General features: G+C 48.8%; 1 protein-coding gene across 1 annotated transcript in view; it reads right to left on the bottom strand.

Moving 5' to 3' along the window:
* The window catches only part of LOC311210672 (uncharacterized protein), a 44,138-nt gene that overhangs the window by 14,731 nt on the left and 10,956 nt on the right, over positions 1 to 18,451 (bottom strand). The window contains exons 2-15 of the mRNA XM_084288759.1: positions 15,557 to 15,751; positions 14,714 to 15,007; positions 13,470 to 13,790; positions 12,798 to 13,076; positions 12,145 to 12,474; positions 10,936 to 11,253; positions 9,978 to 10,295; positions 9,220 to 9,525; positions 8,355 to 8,678; positions 5,934 to 7,298; positions 3,539 to 3,658; positions 2,102 to 2,196; positions 1,327 to 1,385; positions 681 to 841 (exon numbers count right to left, since the gene is read on the bottom strand). Of these exons, the coding sequence (XP_084144885.1) occupies positions 681 to 841; positions 1,327 to 1,385; positions 2,102 to 2,196; positions 3,539 to 3,658; positions 5,934 to 7,298; positions 8,355 to 8,678; positions 9,220 to 9,525; positions 9,978 to 10,295; positions 10,936 to 11,253; positions 12,145 to 12,474; positions 12,798 to 13,076; positions 13,470 to 13,790; positions 14,714 to 15,007; positions 15,557 to 15,751 (4,485 nt within the window). The remainder of the gene's footprint in view (positions 1 to 680; positions 842 to 1,326; positions 1,386 to 2,101; positions 2,197 to 3,538; positions 3,659 to 5,933; positions 7,299 to 8,354; positions 8,679 to 9,219; positions 9,526 to 9,977; positions 10,296 to 10,935; positions 11,254 to 12,144; positions 12,475 to 12,797; positions 13,077 to 13,469; positions 13,791 to 14,713; positions 15,008 to 15,556; positions 15,752 to 18,451) is intronic.

The raw sequence follows: 18,451 nt of genomic DNA, 5'->3' as shown, positions 1-18,451 counted from the left end.
CAAGAATTGAATTTGTTTCTTAGTTATTTTAAGCAAGGAAGTAGACTTTACCAGAAGCACTGTAACGGAGGTAACCGCCGAGTATAATTTGAGCTGGTTCACTGAAGTCATTTAAATTGATTCAGTCCACAATAGTAGAGCGTGGCTTTAAAATACACCATGTTAAAATGAAATCCCACATTGGATTTCTCATCTCCACGTTTACTTTGCCAGAATGACCAGCCGAGGCTTCCCACCTCACCCAAAGTAGCTGCTGCCACCGACCATCCTCACTCCTGGCATCCCACCAGGATCACCCCTCTCACTGCCTCAGGAAGGCAGGATCAGGAGGTGCAGAGCTTGGGGGCAGCAGCACCACTGGGGCCAAGCCTGGAGAAGGTTCTGCCCAGCACTGGTGGGCTTCTCCTTCTGCTCATTCAGCAGGTGGGGGACTTGGCACAGAAATTATTCTTGGCCCAAAAACTCTAAATTGTGAACAACTTTTATACCCCATTGACTCCGTAACTCACAGCCACGTGAGCAGTTTAAAACATCATGTTAAGATGATTCCCATTGAAACGAGACTAAAACTTTTAGAGGGGTTTTGCTAAATGCCAAAATCTTCCACCCCCTTTTATAAAAGGAGCCAACCAAAACGTGTTCACCCACCCTCCCATCACAGTCTCTCTGATGCTGTTTACCTCTGTGGAGTGGTTTCAAGCTGGAGATGAACTGGCAGGGATCAGGGGGGGATTTGCAAGCCCGAATGTAGCTTTGCACGCTGCCGACAATGTCATAGAAAGTCACGTTGGATGCTAAAGAGAACGTGGATTGCACTGAAACATGCACAAAATTTGCCTCCCTAACAGAAAACAAAACAAAACAGCCCTGAGTACCACGGGTCAGTCTGAGTCCATTGTTAGTACATTAACAACCTGCTAATTATTAATGCAAGCAATGTTTAACACAGAAACAACACCACATACAGACCAAGAAAGCTGTGCATCGCAGCAGACCTCTGTTGTACTTTAAAGGCAAGACAAACTTGCACATAGAGAGGCAGATTTAGGGCTGGATGGGGTGCTGGTTGTTCACTGTGAATCCAGCCACAAACCCACCCTGGGCAACAGGCTTTTTCAGGCTGTTGCTTGGCAAGCTGTCCCCAACAGGGGTACCAGGAGAGATGGCCAGGGTGCAAAGGCATTTCCCATGCCCTGCGCTATTGCTGGGCTTGATTTCATTAAGCACAGCACCCCTGGGGCTGACTCAAAATGAGGACCTCAAGCTGGCCACCCTGAATACGCAGGCAACCGATGCTGTTTGTCGCTCTTCCTCACGGCCCCTTACCTGGTGGCTTTGACTGTGGAGTGGTGGTACCCAGGCAAGCCTGACAGCGAGGCATCCAGCTGAAAGGAAGGAGAGAGTAGCTATGAGGAGAGAGCAGCACGGCTCCGAGCAGCCCCCCTCACTCCAAGACAGCCCCCAAACACGGGCATTTGTTTTCCCTTTGCAGCAGAAGCAGTGCTGGCAGCACCCAGGTGGTTCACCCCAGCACCCTGCTGCTTTTGTTGCATCTCCAAACCACCTGCTCCTAAAAGTGCTGGGATGAACTGCAGCCAGGAATGGCTGGATGAACTCTTGCATGCAACAATCTGCCTAAATAATGCACAGAGATGTATATATATCCCTATCCCAGGGGTCTTTCTGGAACAGGTGAAGGCACAACATATGGGGAACCCACCATCCCACCCAGATCTTGCTGTGAACCGACTGTGACTGGGAAATGCTGCTGAGAGCACCGTATGCTCAGCTGGGCTCTGCTGCTGCCCTTTATCCCTCGGGATTTGGCTATGAGCAAGCTGCCACCAGGTGCAGTCCAAGCCACCACAGCCAGCAGGCACACAGGAGATTTATGGTGAGTGTCGTGAGCCCCAAAGTCACCATTCCAACGTCTGACCTCAGAGAAGCATTAACACCCTTTAGAAGCCTGGGAAGCTTTAGAAGCTCCCACCACACCAGGATGTTCAGCAACTAAAAGGGTTCAGCCCAGACCAGAGAGCCTTGTGGCTACCTGTCCTAACTGTACGAGGAGAACCACCACCACCCTGGAAGGGACACTCACCATCGCCAGGATTTCACCCTCCACTTGCTTGAGATCTGCATATTTCCCGTGGGTCATGTTAAGTTTCAGGGGGACCTGGCCGATGAATATTCTTACTAAAAAGGAGAATGGGGTGAGTTGGAACATATTCATCCTTTCTATAAACTGAAGCTGTTTAAGCAACACAGGCTCATTTAAAAGGACCTCTGAACACAGAGAGAGAGAGGGGGAAAATTTGTGGCAAGGTGGTTCCAGGTGTCAAAGCTAATTTATAATAATTCAGGTCAGATGTATCAAATCTTTTATCCCTCCCTCCAGTGGAAGGAAAGCAAACCGAGAAGTCAAAATGAAGCACTGTAGAAAGGATATTTTCTCTTTTTAAATTGTTGGACAGAATGAGCAATGACGTTTGAAAGGAGGCCCAAAAGATGCATTTTTCCATGCTTAGATTCAGAGTTGATTCATGGCAACAGAATGCAATAATCCAAGTTGTTCAGCCTCAGAGAGATAATATCCCTAAATCTTGTATTAAGTGCCATGAGATACTCAGTGGAAATGAGAACTCAGAGCTCAAGTTTTATGTTCCACCAGAAAAACAAATACAGTTGCAGATAACATTATAAAGCTTCCAATTCTTTCCCATTTTTTTTCCCATCCATGGAGTCTATCTTCACCACAAATTTTATATCAGACAGCTCTAATGTAACAACTCCTGGTAAAAATGAGACTAGAATCACCTTCATGGTATTTGCATAATCTGCCCATATACCGGTCCAAGGCACAACCAAAACAACTCTCTAAATTAGAAGCTGACACATTCCTACATGAAGAAAGGTTTCAAAACACCCTTCAGGGACACATCAGTCATGCTGCTTAGCAAAATGCCCATGCCTTTAAACCTCGCTGATTAAGGGCCAGAAGAAACTGCAGCAAAACAAATTCTCCTTTGCAACAGATCTCTGAAAGTCCTTGGGATTCAAGACCTTTATTAGAAAGGAGGGAGCCAGAACCTGAGCCCAAATAATAACTGTGCTGCACAGAAAACGTGAAAGGTAAGAAACAAAATCTTGATCTTACAAAGGCTTTCATGGCTCCTAATTTTATGCACCTGGCTGAGCCCACTGAAGTCAGGTTGTACAACAGCCCTGCTCACTGATCTGCTTTGGGGTAATAAAACACATTAGAAACAGAAGTGGCACATCTGTCCTTACTAACGAGCCTGAGCTCACCGCTCTGCTGGTGTGTTTTAGGGCAGGCTGAGAAACTCTTACCTATCGCTGTGTCTGGTCACATGTTAGACACTGCACTTGTGTAAACACTAAAGGCTCTTGTAAAAGTGGTAGTTGCGGGGTACATTGAGCTCTGAACTTGTCTGAGCTTAGGCTCATTGATTTTAGAAGATTACAGGTAATTATTTCCATCTTTTTCTCCCTTGTTTTTTCACTTTCGTTTGCTTACCCAAATTGCACTTTCCTTTTTCCAGCTCATATCCAAGAGGGCACTGACAGACATAGGAGCCTTGGGTGTTGTTGCAGGTAGCCAGTGCGGGACAAGGGTTGGAAAGACATTTATCCACATCTACAAAAAAAAAAAAAAAAAAAAAAAAAGATCAGCCTATAGTTACAGAATCCCAAAATCAACAACTGTTATGCTAAAAAAGATCAACTTGGCTTCTCTCCTGTGACCCCCTGAGCATTATCAGATGGTTCATTGCATCATTTGCACTTACTGTTTATCCTGTTTTTAATTATTCTGCTGGAGCTGAAAGAATAAATGCAAAACACTTTCTCTTGAATATTCATCCAAAAGCCCTTGGGAACCAGTGTTGATCCATGTTAATATTAACACCCAGCAGCACTGCTCCTCTGCAGAGCTCGGAACGCTTTTCAAAGACAACCAACGCTACAGCTCTGGACAAGGACATCAAACAAGGGAATGGCAGGCAGAGCTAGACACACGGGCAAGGGCTTCTTCCCAAAGCCCTGGTAAGCCACTGCCTGCTGGGTGTGCAAGGGTCTGGGGAGCAGACGCCATCTGGAAACACGGTGCTTCAGGGAATTAATGGTGGTAGCCTCAGAAGCTTTTAAACAAGACAATTCAGACTGCAAATTCTGAAGATACACAATATTTCCCTTTGAAAAAAAAAATAATTCAAAAATGTTTTGTCTAAATGGCTCCTCTCGTTGTGCGTGCTGCCCACAGGAGCACAAGCACACGTCACAGGCGTGCTTTGCAGTTCCTGCTGAGCACTCTCACAGAGGCAGGAAGGATGGGCTTTGTGGTTAAAGCACAAAGCACAGGGGCCACAAGCTTACATGCACTATTTGTGACGCCCCTGCGATGCCCATGACACCACGCAGCCCCCACAGCCCAGACAGTCCCAAGCTGACCCCCGCCTCGGGACAGCAACAGGGGATAATCCCCGTGTCCTGGGCCATCTGGCAGGGCCATTTCAGCATCAGCAAGAGGGAGACTTGCTGTCTCTGACCTGAGCAGTCAGAAACAAGTGGGTTTATTTTAAAACCTCTGCTGTTGTTTCCCCGTGCTTCAGCACACACTTTGCGTGGTGGGGCCGACAGCAGTTCCTTCTCTCGCAGCAGCAGATGCCCATGTACGAAGCATCCCACAAGGAGGATATTTTTCATTCTGGCAAACGGCAAAACTCAGTATTTAGAGGAAAGAGTAACTTGGAAAGCATGCAAATCATTCTGTAGAATGGATCCATTACATTAGTTTTTGATTTAAAAAAAAATCCCCCCCAGGTCTGTTTGTTTTTTGGTATGAATCCATAGCAATAATTAAAACCAATCAGCCCAAGAAATAACCTTTAAATGCTTAATTACTTGTAGAATATACACTACTGCCAGTATTGCGCTGAGATTAGTGCAATTAGTATACACAATACCCTATAGTGGCACTAGGGTCAGACGTCTGAACTTTAAATGTAGAATCGATTTCCGTTCATATAAAACAGCTCAATATATATACTTGAGAAGATAAGGAGCCTGGCAGCAGCGATAAATGAAAACCTTTGTTCTTCCCCAGTGCTTTTCGACACTAGACTCCTCAGAATGTGCTGCAGTTTGCCACTGCCTGTAGACTCCCACATCCTGAGAGCCCCCACTCCTGCTCAGGGAGCATCCCTTCAGTCATGTGGGGAGACATCTGCCCATGCCAAGCCTGGGTTCTCCAGGGTGAACACTGTGCCCAAGCACAACCCTTCCCACCTCTAATACCACTATGGATTCACAGAACGCTCCTGGGCCACAAGGTAATTAAAAAGCAAATCTGAAATGGTTGAATAAGGTGTTTCTCAGCTTCCCTTTGACAATCTCGGTTGCCACAATGTGCTGAGCAAGACCATGGCATGTGACATGCCGGGAGAAGTGACAGGCCCCTGAGGGGGTGGTTAGTTAGTGGGATGGGGAGAGACCGGCCATAGGTCGTGATAACAGAAAAACTTCCAACAAAAATACTGAGTGCTGGCCAACTGAGTGCCTTTTCACCCGAATAAGAGAGAGCTTGGTCTATTCTTCAATTCTTCATGACAAATATACAGTGCATCCTAAGCTTACCTGGAAAGCCAATCAGCTTTATTTTTTTTAAATTCCCATATTTCAGCTTAACATTTCCATCGGAAACATTCAGAAAAATGTTTGTTTTTTTCCCCAGCAGCTCAGCATGATTGCTAAATCCTTATCTTAAAAATACCAGAACAGAGACAGAATTCTTATTCCCAAATGCAGCTGACAACAGACTTGTCATATACGCATAAGTAACCCTTCAAAGACCTTTCAAGTGGGACCCAGCTACTGCTGGCCCCAACGCTGAAGAGCACCTTTAGACACCTTACCTGTTGCTGGAGATGTCCTCACGCCAGCTGTGCTACTTGGTGGAGGGATGGTTGTGCGTTTGGTAGCAGCCAAAGTAGTTCTTATGCTCACAGTGGTCTTAATGGTTGGAGGGATTTCAGGAGGACTTGTAGCAGGGATATTTTCCTTGGTGACTTTACTAGGTATTGAAGTGGTGAGATCTGTAGCTTCTGTCCTTTCACCAGGGGTATAAACGTGTTTAGTGGCAGCGGGTGTTTGAGTTCTGTGAGGTTTTGTGGTGCTAGCATCAGTCGGGGTTGGCCGGCGGCTGGCCGGGGTTGTCAGCACAAGGGGTTTCACCGTGGTCAATGGTACTGCAGGTACGACGGCGCCGTGGCTTGTTGCACTTGGTGAGGTGCTGAGGGGAGCATCCGTCAGCACTGCCCGTGGGGCTTCGCTGGCCGTGGTGAGCAGCGGCGGCGCCTTCCCAGCGGTGCCCCCCTTGGAGGTGGCGGCTCTCGGTGAGGTGTTCTCTGTTACCACCGTGGGAGCAGGCGTGGATGCGATGCGGCCACCGAGCAGCTCCATGGGCGTCGTGGGGAGTGGGGGAGACGTGGTGGGGGTGATGGTGGTGGTGTTTGGGGGCTGGCGAGTACCACCGTGCTTGCTGGTCTCCCTGGGTGAGCTGCCAGCCACGGCGGCCGTGGAGGGCACCCGCCTGACCGCAGTCGTAGCTATGGGGGTGCTTATTCGACTGCTGTCATCGGACTGTGAGATGGATGATGGTGATGAAAACAGAGGCAGTAACGATGGTAATGAATACGATGACAAAAGCAGCGAGGAAGTGGACAAAGAGGACGACAAAGCCTGCAGAGGGGCTGAAGATGCCATCACAGAGGACGAGAGCATCTCGGATGGCTCTGATGTTGCCAACAGGTAAGTTGTTGGTGGTGTTGATGTGAGCGAGTGATGCAGTGGTGACGCTGAGGAAGAGGGTGGAAATGCTGATGAAGACAGAGATGATCTGCCAGTGGGCAACACCTCGGAGTCAGTGTCAAAGAGAGTCGTATTTTGTGTGTTGCCTACAGAAGCAGAAGTCAATGGCTGGGAAGAGTGCACCAACAACGGCTCCGTAGATGGTTCAACAAAACTGCCATTGCTGGATGCATTGCTCCTCCTGTCCTGTGCCACGGAAGATTTTGATGAGTCAGAAGGGTTGGAAATTTCTGAAAAAAAGGTGGAACTTTCGGAGGAGTCAGCAGAGGTGCTGCTATTTGAGATAGACAGGAGGGTCCTTTCTCCTCCTCTGGTGTACGTGGTTGAAATGTACGTGCCATCCGTATGAGAAACTGAGGTCCTTTTCTCAGCATCAAGGCTACTGACTGGCTGATGGCTACTTGAAAAGCCTGGAGTAAAGGACAAAATACACCACAATGACAGAATAAAATTAAACTATTTTGATATCATATTATAGCTATGTGATAAATACATAAAATGTTCTCGTCTATAAATAAGCCCATACTCATCTAAAAGTTCAAAGCATAATCCAAGTGTGGCTATTGAATTAGGAGTCTTCTGTACTCCTTAGCTCATTTTAAAATGATGAACTCTAACAGACATAAAACTCCCATGAAAAGTGCAGGTTTCTAAAAAAAAACTCTTCTTCCAGTATTGCTTTTTTAATGTGATTGAGCACTTATCGTTCTGTGATATTTTGTGGCAAGCTAAGCAGGAAAACCCATCAGCACTTTCTATCTTTCATTATTTATAAAACTCATATAAAACTGTCTCCCTCTTATCCTCCTTTCCAAACTAAAATATATCCATCTTCTTAAGTCAGTTTGTTTTTAGATACAGTGAACTCCATGCCTCTGTAGGATGAAATTATTACATTATGTTAATTTGCAGCTTATCATGAACTCATTGACTGAAAACTTTGCAGTCAGGAAATCCTAAATGAATAGCACAACAGCATGCAAAAATTCAGATTATTTAGCATTAAAGGAGCAGTCAATCTTATAATATGAATTTCAGGATGTACATATAATTTCAACAATCACTAAAAATCAAAAAATAGGATATTAAAATTTCAGAATTTGGTATAACTCTATTACTGACTCTTTAATTCATGCTGACCTACAGCATGACACACTTCTGAAAGCATTACCCACAACAAACCAGTTAGGATGCAAAAAAAATACCATGACCATCAAAACAGGAGAGTTTTCCTGCTGCTGCTCAGGTTCAGGGCTTCGCTTTTGGATTGAGCATCCTGCTACGAGGGACCTGGCTTTGAGGCCTCTGTTTGTGTCAGCATTTGGAGACATGAGAACATCTCCAAGTACACCCACGGGTGGCATTGCATGTACCAATGAACGAGAGCTTTGAACATAACAGATAAATGCATGTCAATGGGAACCCTCTTACCCTCAAAAAGCACACATTTGGACACACTAACTTACTTGTGAGATCATTTTGGAAAGATGAATCAGTGGCTATCTCAGAAGAATGTGTGAAGAGAGTCTCTGTTGCGAAGCCTGTGCTGCCAACTGAGGCATTGACTGCCCTGCTCTGGTCTGCTGATGCTGGCCAAATCGGCTCTGAAAAGCTGGCGGTCCCTGTGTAGGAAGCGGAGCTCTCTGTGCTATGGGCCAGTTCACTGCTTGTCACCCGTGTCCCCTCTCCACCAGCTAACGTGGCTGAATGGTGCAAGGCATCGGTGTAGGAGCTGGAAATCTCTTCCTCTGTACTCAAGCTGCTGGGGGAATGATGGCTGCTTCCCACAGCTGAAATAGGATTGAAAATCAGGCGTTTGATTTTACCACCACAGATCAGACAGTACTCTTGAGCTCTATAGTAATTCTAGTTTGAAATGCAGATTAATAAAATTGCACTTATCAATACAGATTAAACACAGATTAGGTAGTCCTCACATATCTGTTACCTTAAATATGGATTTAACAAACAAAGCCTACTCCAAGGGAAGAGGAGTGTTTAAATATACAGGCACAATCAGTACACCCTTAGCATCACAATGGCATATTTAGGCTACTTATAATTGTCACCCCAACCCAGGCAGGTATTAGATGTTCCCTGTAGCAAGAAGATACAGGTCACATTCCTGAGACTGTTACTGTTAAAACACCAACAGCTGCAGATACACAATACTAATGAGCTGAAGCACCATAGCTTTTAAATAATACCCACGACACCCACAGCAGCTCTGAATGGTGTTGGCGGAAACATCAGCCCATGGAAGAGCTGGGAGGTGAGGGAAGGGGGCTTTGTCTTAATTCAGCCACGACTATGAAGTTCAGAAAGACTCACTGGAAGGTTCACCGGAGGCTGAGAAATAGGTGGAGACTCTGGATGAAAGGGTGACCTTGGGCTCTGTGTACCCTGCATAGTCAGAGGAGACATGTCCCCCTCCAGACCATGCTGGGAAGGATGGGAGGGGGCCCGAGTGGGGCTCCCCAGCTGTGCCCGGATGGGATGTGGGACTTTCCATTTCCATGCTCCATGTGCCGCGGTTAGCTTCATCCCGAGATGTCCCCTCCCCACGGGTGGAGAGCACAGTCAAGACATATGTGGTCTCAGTAGGAACACCAGAAACCCACTGCCCTCTCTCTGGAACTGCAAAGCAAAGACAGACATACATACATATATTTATGATATTATTATCCCTGGCCAGGGAGTGCAGGATGTGCAGGCTCTGAGAAAAAGGCAGAATTTTAAATGTAGGGAGAAAAAAAATAAAAATAAAATAAAAAATATATATCTGCTTGAAAACTTCATGCTGGAATATTAAGAGCTGTGAGGTAGGAACCCAGATGAGTTCATGCTTGAGTTTAAACATTTGCTCCATGTACGTGTGGCCCTGAGAAGCTGCCTGGCTGTCTACATCCTGGCAAGAGAAGTGCTGCCTCAATGCAGAGGTGAATAACTCACCAGCCCTGCAATGCTCAGGCTTCCTTCACCACAAACTGGGATCATTAATATGGAAAATCTAGCTTAAAACCAGAAAGCAAGGGTAGGAACTTGGATGAGGGGCCCTTCATGGCAAATGAGGAACCCACACAACCCACCTGAAGCACTTGGTGAAGATGAAGGCACTGAAACACCAGGAGGAAACACAGGCAGTGGCTTTGTTGGAAGCTCAACGAGGCCAGCATCGCTCTGTGAAATATCTCTCTGCCTCCTGGGCTCTGTCACTGAAGACAGCAGAAGGACAATATCCAGGGAGCTGGTGCTGGCTGAAGCAGGAGCAGAGTTGCCTGTGCTGGTGTCCACCATGGGCTCCACGGTTCTCTCCCCACCACTGGTGGCTGTCACCGAGCTGGGGGTGCTGGTCAGAGGAGTGTCAGGCAGGCTTTGTCCCCTGGCTGATGTTATAGCTCCTTCAGCTGGGAAACGACAAAGCAAAATGGGTTTATACGTATTAAAGTATAAGCAGATAGGCACACCCCTCTTCCCTCACCACCCTCAGGAAGATACAAGGAGTGAGAAGGTTTAAACCTGGAGAAGATGCCAATTGCAAAGACAAGCCTTTCCAACCTGAGGGTCTGGGGAAAGGCTGCTCACAGGACGGCACCCTGAAGAGGGCACCAAAAACAAGAGGTGGGAGCACTGGAGTGCTCACCGACCTGCTCCAGTCTGCCCTGTGTGCCCCATGATGCCCGTGGCAAAGTGAGATGGGGCTACAGCACCCTGTAACTCCCTGGTACTTGAAACAAAGCATGACTGTGCTTTTATCAGTAAATAATGCATTCGTTTGCTAGGGTGGAATCAGGGCCAATGGGCCTTGCCTCCCATACAGCCAGCAGGCCTGTCTTGAAATGGTGCTACCTCAGAAACCACAACAAAGCTGGGTGCCAGGCTGCTCATTGCAATAAGGCTGGGCTATTCTGGTGACTAAATGCAAAAAATAGCTAACATTCACTGAAACTTTCCTCCATAACACCTGATAGCATTGTCCAGCACCTCCTAACGTCCCCTCACTCCTCCACACAGCGGGTACTTGAGACCTACGGGGTCGGAGCTCACCTATGGCAGCACTGCCCGAGGCAGACGATGAGTGGGCGAGCTGCGGGGCTGTGGAGGGTACGATGGCATCTCTGCCACCACCAGCTTCTGCTCCCACAGATGGGCCAGGGGACTGGGTCTGGTCTGGAGAGGAGATGGTTTGTGTACCAGAGGTGGAAATCTCTGCTGCATGGGCCAGTCCGGTGCTGGCTGGCAGAGACCGTAACGTCCTCCCGGCACCTCTGGTGGCTGTCATGGACATGGAGGAGCTGGTGGCATCAAAATCAGTTCTCCTCTCCGTTGTCAGGATGCTGAATGATGCAAGGCTGCTTCCAGTAGCTAAGATACGACCAAGAAAAAATTACATATGTAAAACTATAAATAAACAGATGAGCTTTCTTCCAATAGCACCCAGAGGCAGTGAGTACATGCACAGGTAGAAAATACGAGAAGACATAAATCCAGGAAAAATAGGAAATTTCCAAAGATGTGACTCCTTCCCATAGAAATCTGTCTCATAAAAAAAAGGGGGTTGATGCCAGGAAAAGTGCTGTTATGTAAAAACTGCTGAACAACTATGCCTTGCACTTGATTTCACCATTAAGTGCCTGAGGGCACTCCTTGCTGCTAGAACAAACACATATCCTAACAACCCAGAAAAGGCAGGAATTTAGTTCAGACCAGGCACAACGCTGAGCAGTGTGTGAAGGTCATGGCTGAAGAAGTGGGCTCAGATTCCTTCAGCACCACAGCAGGGTCAAGGAGCAAAGCACAGCCTGATGGACCTCAGAGACCACATCCAAAGCTGCCCTGAATCTGTTGAGCTGGTTCCATTTCTGAGAAGGAGTATGGTCCATTGGGTACAAGGCAGGAACTGAAGCCTAATCCCTGGAACTGCAGGGACATGATTGAATCCCCACGTGCTTAGTTCCCTTGCTTATGAAATAGAAATAACAACTGGAGATGGTAAAAAAATACCATGATTTGAAAGTAAATTATTTTTCTTGGCCTAAGGAAACTTTTCACGTGTGCCTTTTAGGTAAAAACACTAAACCAAATTTTTTCCTCAAAAAAGAGCTGAATTCCTTCAGACCCAGAAATCATGCTACACCTTTAACAGTATATTCAACATAGTTGTAATGTTTTGTGATACATAGGTAGTGCAGGATAAAATAACTACCCTCCTTTTACTCCCCATAAAAATGGGCTTCACCTCTAACTCGAGCTCACCTGTAGGACCTTCTGCAGGAGAGTGAGAGCGTAGCAGCAAAGGGTCTTCCACAGGCTGGCTGAAACCTGTGGTCTCTCTGGCCCCATGCACTCCATAGGTTGCTCTTACAGAAGAGGCAGGTGAGGATCTGATGGTGCCCGAGGTCCTGGACACGCCACTGCTGGGAGCAGAGACTTCTGTCGCCCAGCGGCTGCTGTTTGTGACAGACCTTGGTGGCCTCCCTCCACTGCCGGTGGCGGTGGCTGAAACGTAAGCACTGGTGGTAAAGGAAGCTGAGGTTTCTTTCTCCGCCGTCGATGTGTCAGTTGGTTGGCGGCTGCTTCTGATACCTAAGATAGGACAAAACCAGATTTGACTTACGCATACAGAGTTGCACATACGATGAGTGATCTTTTTTCATATGTATTTATAAACAATGGCTGCTTTTCTCAGTATGGGAATTTCAATAGCAGCTAGGACACTGCTACTTTGCAGTTTTTCATAAGCTGAAAACAACTTCCACCCTTCCCCTAGTCCCAGTGCAGCTGGTAATAAAAATACACATACATCCAACAGTGACTGATGGTGATACCCTACAGGAAAAAAATGAAGATCAGGGATGCAAAACCCACCCCAGGCACAAAGCAGGCATCTTTCAGACTAACCACATTACCTGTAAAAACATGTGCAGAGGCAGACAGCAAGCTGTTGAGCTCCTGGGGATGCTCAGTGAGGGCTGTGTCTCCCTGCCAGCCATCAGTTTGGTGTGCCTTGGCCACCGAGGAGGACAAGGTTTGTCCCAAACTGCTGGTGGAGTCAGTGCTGGTGGCAGAGCTCGAGGGGGACCCTGGTGTCCCCACAACCACACTGGTGAGTGCAGGGGGCACTTCTGAGTGCAGCATTGCCTCTCCTGTGACTGGGATGCTCTTGGGTCCATGACTGCTGTGAAAAGCTGAAAAAGGAGAGAGGAAATAGAAAACTAAAACAGCCGGGTAGGTTATGTCCCAACATCGCTAGGTGCAGACAACATATGTGTGAATATGCAATAAGGAAATATTTACTACTGGGAAATCATTAGGACAAGGAAAAAATGGTTTCAACATAGGAACTCCTGAAGTAATTGCTTGCAAAATTCAACTGTAAGTTTTCAACAAAAAATCTATCCTCCTCTTCCAACAAGAATAATATTTATCCATACTTTCACTTCTGTGAAATGTTTTTAAACGTACAGAATGTGCCAAGCACAATATTATTCCTCCTTTCTTTAAAATAGAAAGGATGTATTTTGTTTATAAAGACTCTTTAAATAATGTTCTGAGTTATACAGCTAGCTATCAAAACTCACACGTGGCGGCACTGCCCGAGGCAGACGATGAGCGGGCAAGCTGCGGGGCTGTGGAGGGTACGATGGCATCCGTGCCACCACCAGCGTCTGCTCCCACAGATGGCCTAGGGGACCGGGTCTGGTCTGGAGAGGAGATGGTTTCTGTACCAGAGGTGGAAATCTCTGCTGCATGGGCCAGTCTGGTGCTGGCTGGCAGAGACCGTAACGTCCTCCCGGCACCTCTGGTGGCTGTCGTGGACATGAAGGTGCTGGTGGTGTGAAACCCCCGAATTCTCTTCTCTGCTGCTGAGCTGTTGGACGGCTGGTAGCTGCTTCCAGTGGCTACGGCACAATAAAAGAGCTGGATTTATATACATGAAATTATAAACAGATGGATCCATTTTCTTCCCAGATGCTTACACTGCACGTATGGATATTAAGCAAAGGAAGTTTTCAATCTGGATGAAATGCTCTTTTGGAAAGGCATGAATCCCCTCCATTCAGGAAGACCCGAGTTACTGCATGTGCAAGAACCGCGGCTTGGAAAGCACCGCGCTGAAGCCCCCATGGAAAAGTCTACAAATGGTGGAGTAACCAGCTCGCCTGCTCCAGGCTTCCCAAAGCCAGGCGAGATGTGGAAGGCCCAAGGAAGGTCAACCAAGGAGGCTGCAGAGGTGGGGGCTGATCTGTGTTCCCCACAGAGCCCCTGTGGGGAACCTGTTATCAGGTCTGAAGCACAGGCCCCTGCTGCGGCGTGGCTTGAGTGGGAAGTTGGGCTTTACTCTGCAGCCAGCAGTGGGCCAGCAGGGAAATTGTGTTGCTACAGGCCCCCACCCTGATGAAAAAGCATTGATAAGGCCCCAAGGTTCTACCTGCCTTTTTTTTTTTTTTTTGGTAATGGAAAATGTTGGGGTTTTTTGACCAGATGCTTTTTTCTGGTCTCTGCCAGGAATTTCAGCTAACCATCAGAACAATAACAAGCACTGAAATAAATAAATAAATCAGCATTTCTGCGGAAAGCTCAGATTTTCCATAAAGTAGCCCATAACTGGCCTTAGAAGGCAGTAGGAACCATATACACCCCTACTCCTGTAGCAAGCAAATGCTTGTGAACGTGGGCATGGCTTGTGCATCTGAAAGCTTCTCAGGCACATAACCAGCAGAGGAAAGGTAGCACCTGGGCAAGGAGCGTGGTGGGAGGAGGTCCCTGTCTTCCAGAGATATTTTGGAGATACAACACAGAACCATAGGCCAGCAGAGCTCACCTCTGGAAGTGTTTTCAGAAGCAGGCAATGCTGTAAGTGCAGGGCTTGCAGAGTTCCCCGTGGCGTCCTCAGAGTGCAGCGTGGCACTGCTCACACCAGGCTGGGTGCTGAGTGCATGGTGGGAGGACGAGGGCTGCCCCGGGGAGCCAGGCACGGGGGTGCTGGGGAGCACCCTGTGGGCCTGCGAAGCTGGGGATGAGGACCAGGCTGGCCCCGCTGTTGGCATTGTCTCTGTGTCTGCAGGGTTTCCAGGAGAAGCCAGTGCCCTCTTGCCTCTGACCAGGCTTCCAGCAGCTGCAAAGAGCAAGAAAGAAGAGAAATGAATATTCCTGCTGACCAGGTTAAGGTGTGTCAGATGGGGTTGCAGCAGCATCACCCACAGTGGTACCCACCACTACGACATGCAGTAAGTAGGGTCACAGCAGCACTGCCCACATTTCTCACAGCACATGCAGCTAGAGGGACTGCTGGGAACAGAGGGCTTCTGTCATCAAAAAAGGGATTTCTGCCATCAAAAATGGGATGTCAGGATTTCAAAATTTGTCTGCATTTGTCTATGTGGCAAGAGAAACACAGACTTTTTTAAAAACTACTACAAATGTGTGAGGTGTGGAGTGCTCCCACCAGGACAAACAGTAGCTGGCAGCTGGGGCAGCTGCCTGGGATGTGACAGCTCCTGTTGAAGTCCTCAAATGGGGAAAAATGAGGAATGAAAAAAATTTAGGACAACCTCTACGTTCCTATATCCCAGCAACACTTATTTCACAAAGAGGTGTTAAGAAAAAAGTGGAAATGGGGACTGGGAAATCAGCACAGCCCTGTCCTGCTGGTGTGGGAACTCACCAGGAGGGGGGCTGCTCGCTGTGCCCCCTGCTCCTGGCAGGGGGAAAGCCCCAGTGCTGGAGGGCGGACTGAAATGGTCTGCCCCTGGCTCCCGGCTGCTGGCCAGCATCGTCACAAGCTCCACGTCACCCACGAGAGAGCTGGAAGTCCTCATTGCCGTGTCCGAACTTCTCCTCACCTGATGGCTGTCAATGACTGAAAGGAATAACGAGGAAAAATTAAAATCCCATCAGTGCTGGATGTGCAGGCTCGGCTCACTGCAGTAACAGCGAGGCCAAGCTCTGAGCTCATTTGCACTAGAGAAAACGTTGCATAATCAAAACACAGCCATGAAATTTATTTTTGGATTCACACCAGTGTAAATCAGACCAGTCAGCGGTGCCAAACACCGAAACCCACCTCTAGGTGCAGGAGCAGTGCCACTCAACACCCTCATGCTTTTTGTGTGTGCGATAGGAGGAATAAATCTTTAAAGGAGGAAAAAATAATAATAATAACCACTAGAGATTCATGTGCTGTGTCCAGCCAGAGCTAGTGCCAGGCACCATGTGCCCATCATAGGACAAAGGGGAGAAACTTATGGAGAGGATTACACCGGCCATCCAGGCACTGCTGCACCTCAAGGTGAGAGACATTTTGGTGTAACAGTGCCAGTGCCTATCAGAACTTCACCAACAAGATAGGGAAGAGCTTTGATCTTCAAGTCTTTTCTGTGAGCTAAGGTGGCCAGAACCCCTGCTACATCCCAAAAGATTTAGGTTGTTGCTCCTGCGAAAAGGCTGCTCCAAGCTCCCACCTCTGCCCTCACCCAGAAGTGTTTCCTCAATGCGTTAGAAAATGAACAAACAAATTTGCAGAATAAACGCTTATTCCCAGGCCAGCACTGCCCCTTAGCTCAGCTTGCTCTTCCCCCAAAGTGCTTGCTGCCAGCTGTGCTCACGTGCTACCAGCAGCAAGCTCCCCTTCCTTGCACGAGGGCCTGCAGGATTTTGGGGATGCAGAACTGCCTTCTCCCAGGGAAGGCAACAGGCATTATGTGCTCTACAGGATTTCCAAAAGCCGCAAGCACCTCCAGAACACAAACACATCTCCCCACCAGCCTCCGGACAAGGGCTGAGGATGTGGCTCAGCAGCCAGCAGCAGTTTGGGGAGCGCTCTCCTCCCTCCATCTGCCATAGCTTCGGTGGGAGCTCACCAAGAAGAACAGAGAGACGTTTTGGTAGCTCAGCCTGCACGTCGTGGTGGGATGCTTGCTGCCCTCCCTTGCAAGTCAACACTTGGCCTATAACCATAGCCCATGAGTCCACCCGCTGCCAAAAACTCCGTGTGTGCTGGAGGGCATCACAACAGCTTTTCTCCCTTCCCCTATCCATAAAAGCTTTAAAAAAGAAAGGTGAAGGAACCCTTTGGGACCAGGCAGACCGCTGGAGACCCCCAACCACCACAACCTCTTGCTCCTTGACTCTCCTGCAGAGCATGGGCCAGATGCAAGGTTCTCCCAACAAACCATACCCGGGACCACCCGGCCTCCTCCGCTCATTGAAGGCTTACAGCAGGGCAGCCCCGTAGCTCGGGCACAAACCCGTCACCACTCCTTTGTCGCACGCTAAGCTGCCAACTGGGTGCTGCCTCTTACCTCCCCACGACCACGGCTGTCAAGAGAAATATTTTACTTCCAGCCCAAAGCCGTCGCGCCACCTGCGGGCCCAGTGTTTGCGCTTCCCGTTAAAAGCAGCAGTGCTGCTCCCCAGGCGGAGTGGGGCTGGGAGCTCCTTTTTCTCTGCAAGCAATAACAAGGCAGCTGGTTTGGGGGAGCCGAGCTACGGCGTGGCCAGCACAAACAGATCAGGTTCCAGCAGATTTCCCAAGGCCCTGGCTTGGCTGGACCTTGTGAAACTGCTGGAAACATGCAGCGACCTGCTGGGGACCGGTGATTTTGGGTGTCCAGCCACGCCGTCAGTGATCAAGGCACTGCCCTGGCCAGGAGGTGACCGATGCAGGGACGGTGAAGGCTCAGCCCTGGCCACATCCTCAGCCGTGGGACAGCACGATACCAAAAACCACAACACTGCCAGCGTTCAGCAGCAGCTGTGCCACCTCACAGGCATCCTCGGGAGGGCTGTGGCCACCCCAGGACCATCCTAGGGCGACGTGAGCACACAGCAGCCTCCCCAAGAGGCAGCGCAGCCACAACTGCGGAGCCCACATCTGCGGGGTTGCATCATCTCAGCATCACCCCAGGCTCGGGGTGGGGAAAAAGTCAGCTAAACTTAGAAAACTCGCGGCTGGCCGGAGGCGAAGCTGTGGGCTCGAGGGAGGAGGAGGAGGAGCAGGGGCAGAGCCGCAGGCAGGGCAGCGGGGGGCACGGTGGCTGCCGGCCCCCGGGCGCTGTGTTGGGAAGCGCGGCTGCGGATGTCGGGATGAAGGGCGGAGGCCGGTTGGGAGCCAAGCGAGGTTGTGTGAACAAAAGCCGCAGCCCTAAATCTGGACCGTCCAGGGCGCGCTGGGATTTTCAATTTCCTTCCTTGTTCTTGCCCTGAAAGGAGCAGCCCGAGGCGGGGGGGAGGAGGAGGAAAACTGGAGCTTAAAAAAAAAAAATAAAACGTTCGTGCTTGAGACTGGTCAGCTCAGCGTAAACACGCTGATAATATTGCTTCAAGCAGGTCCCTCGTGTGCACTAAGCACGGGAAGAATGCAAGAGGTTTTTAACCACATGCACTTAACCCTTTTTACTAGTTCTTTCTAATTTTTTCTCTGGCATCGCGGCTCCCTCTCCACTCCACGACGAGGAGGATTTATCCAGCCACCAGTGACCCATGCTTTAATACAGCAGCTCGGGATGGGGCTTAACACCAGACACAGCCCTGCAGGCTGCGAGTTTTGAGGTCCCTGGCG

Source organism: Netta rufina (assembly GCF_964035555.1).
Source record: "Netta rufina genome assembly, chromosome: 6".
Taxonomy (NCBI): Eukaryota; Metazoa; Chordata; class Aves; order Anseriformes; family Anatidae; genus Netta; species Netta rufina.
This window is presented reverse-complemented; position numbering and strand designations above follow the sequence as displayed.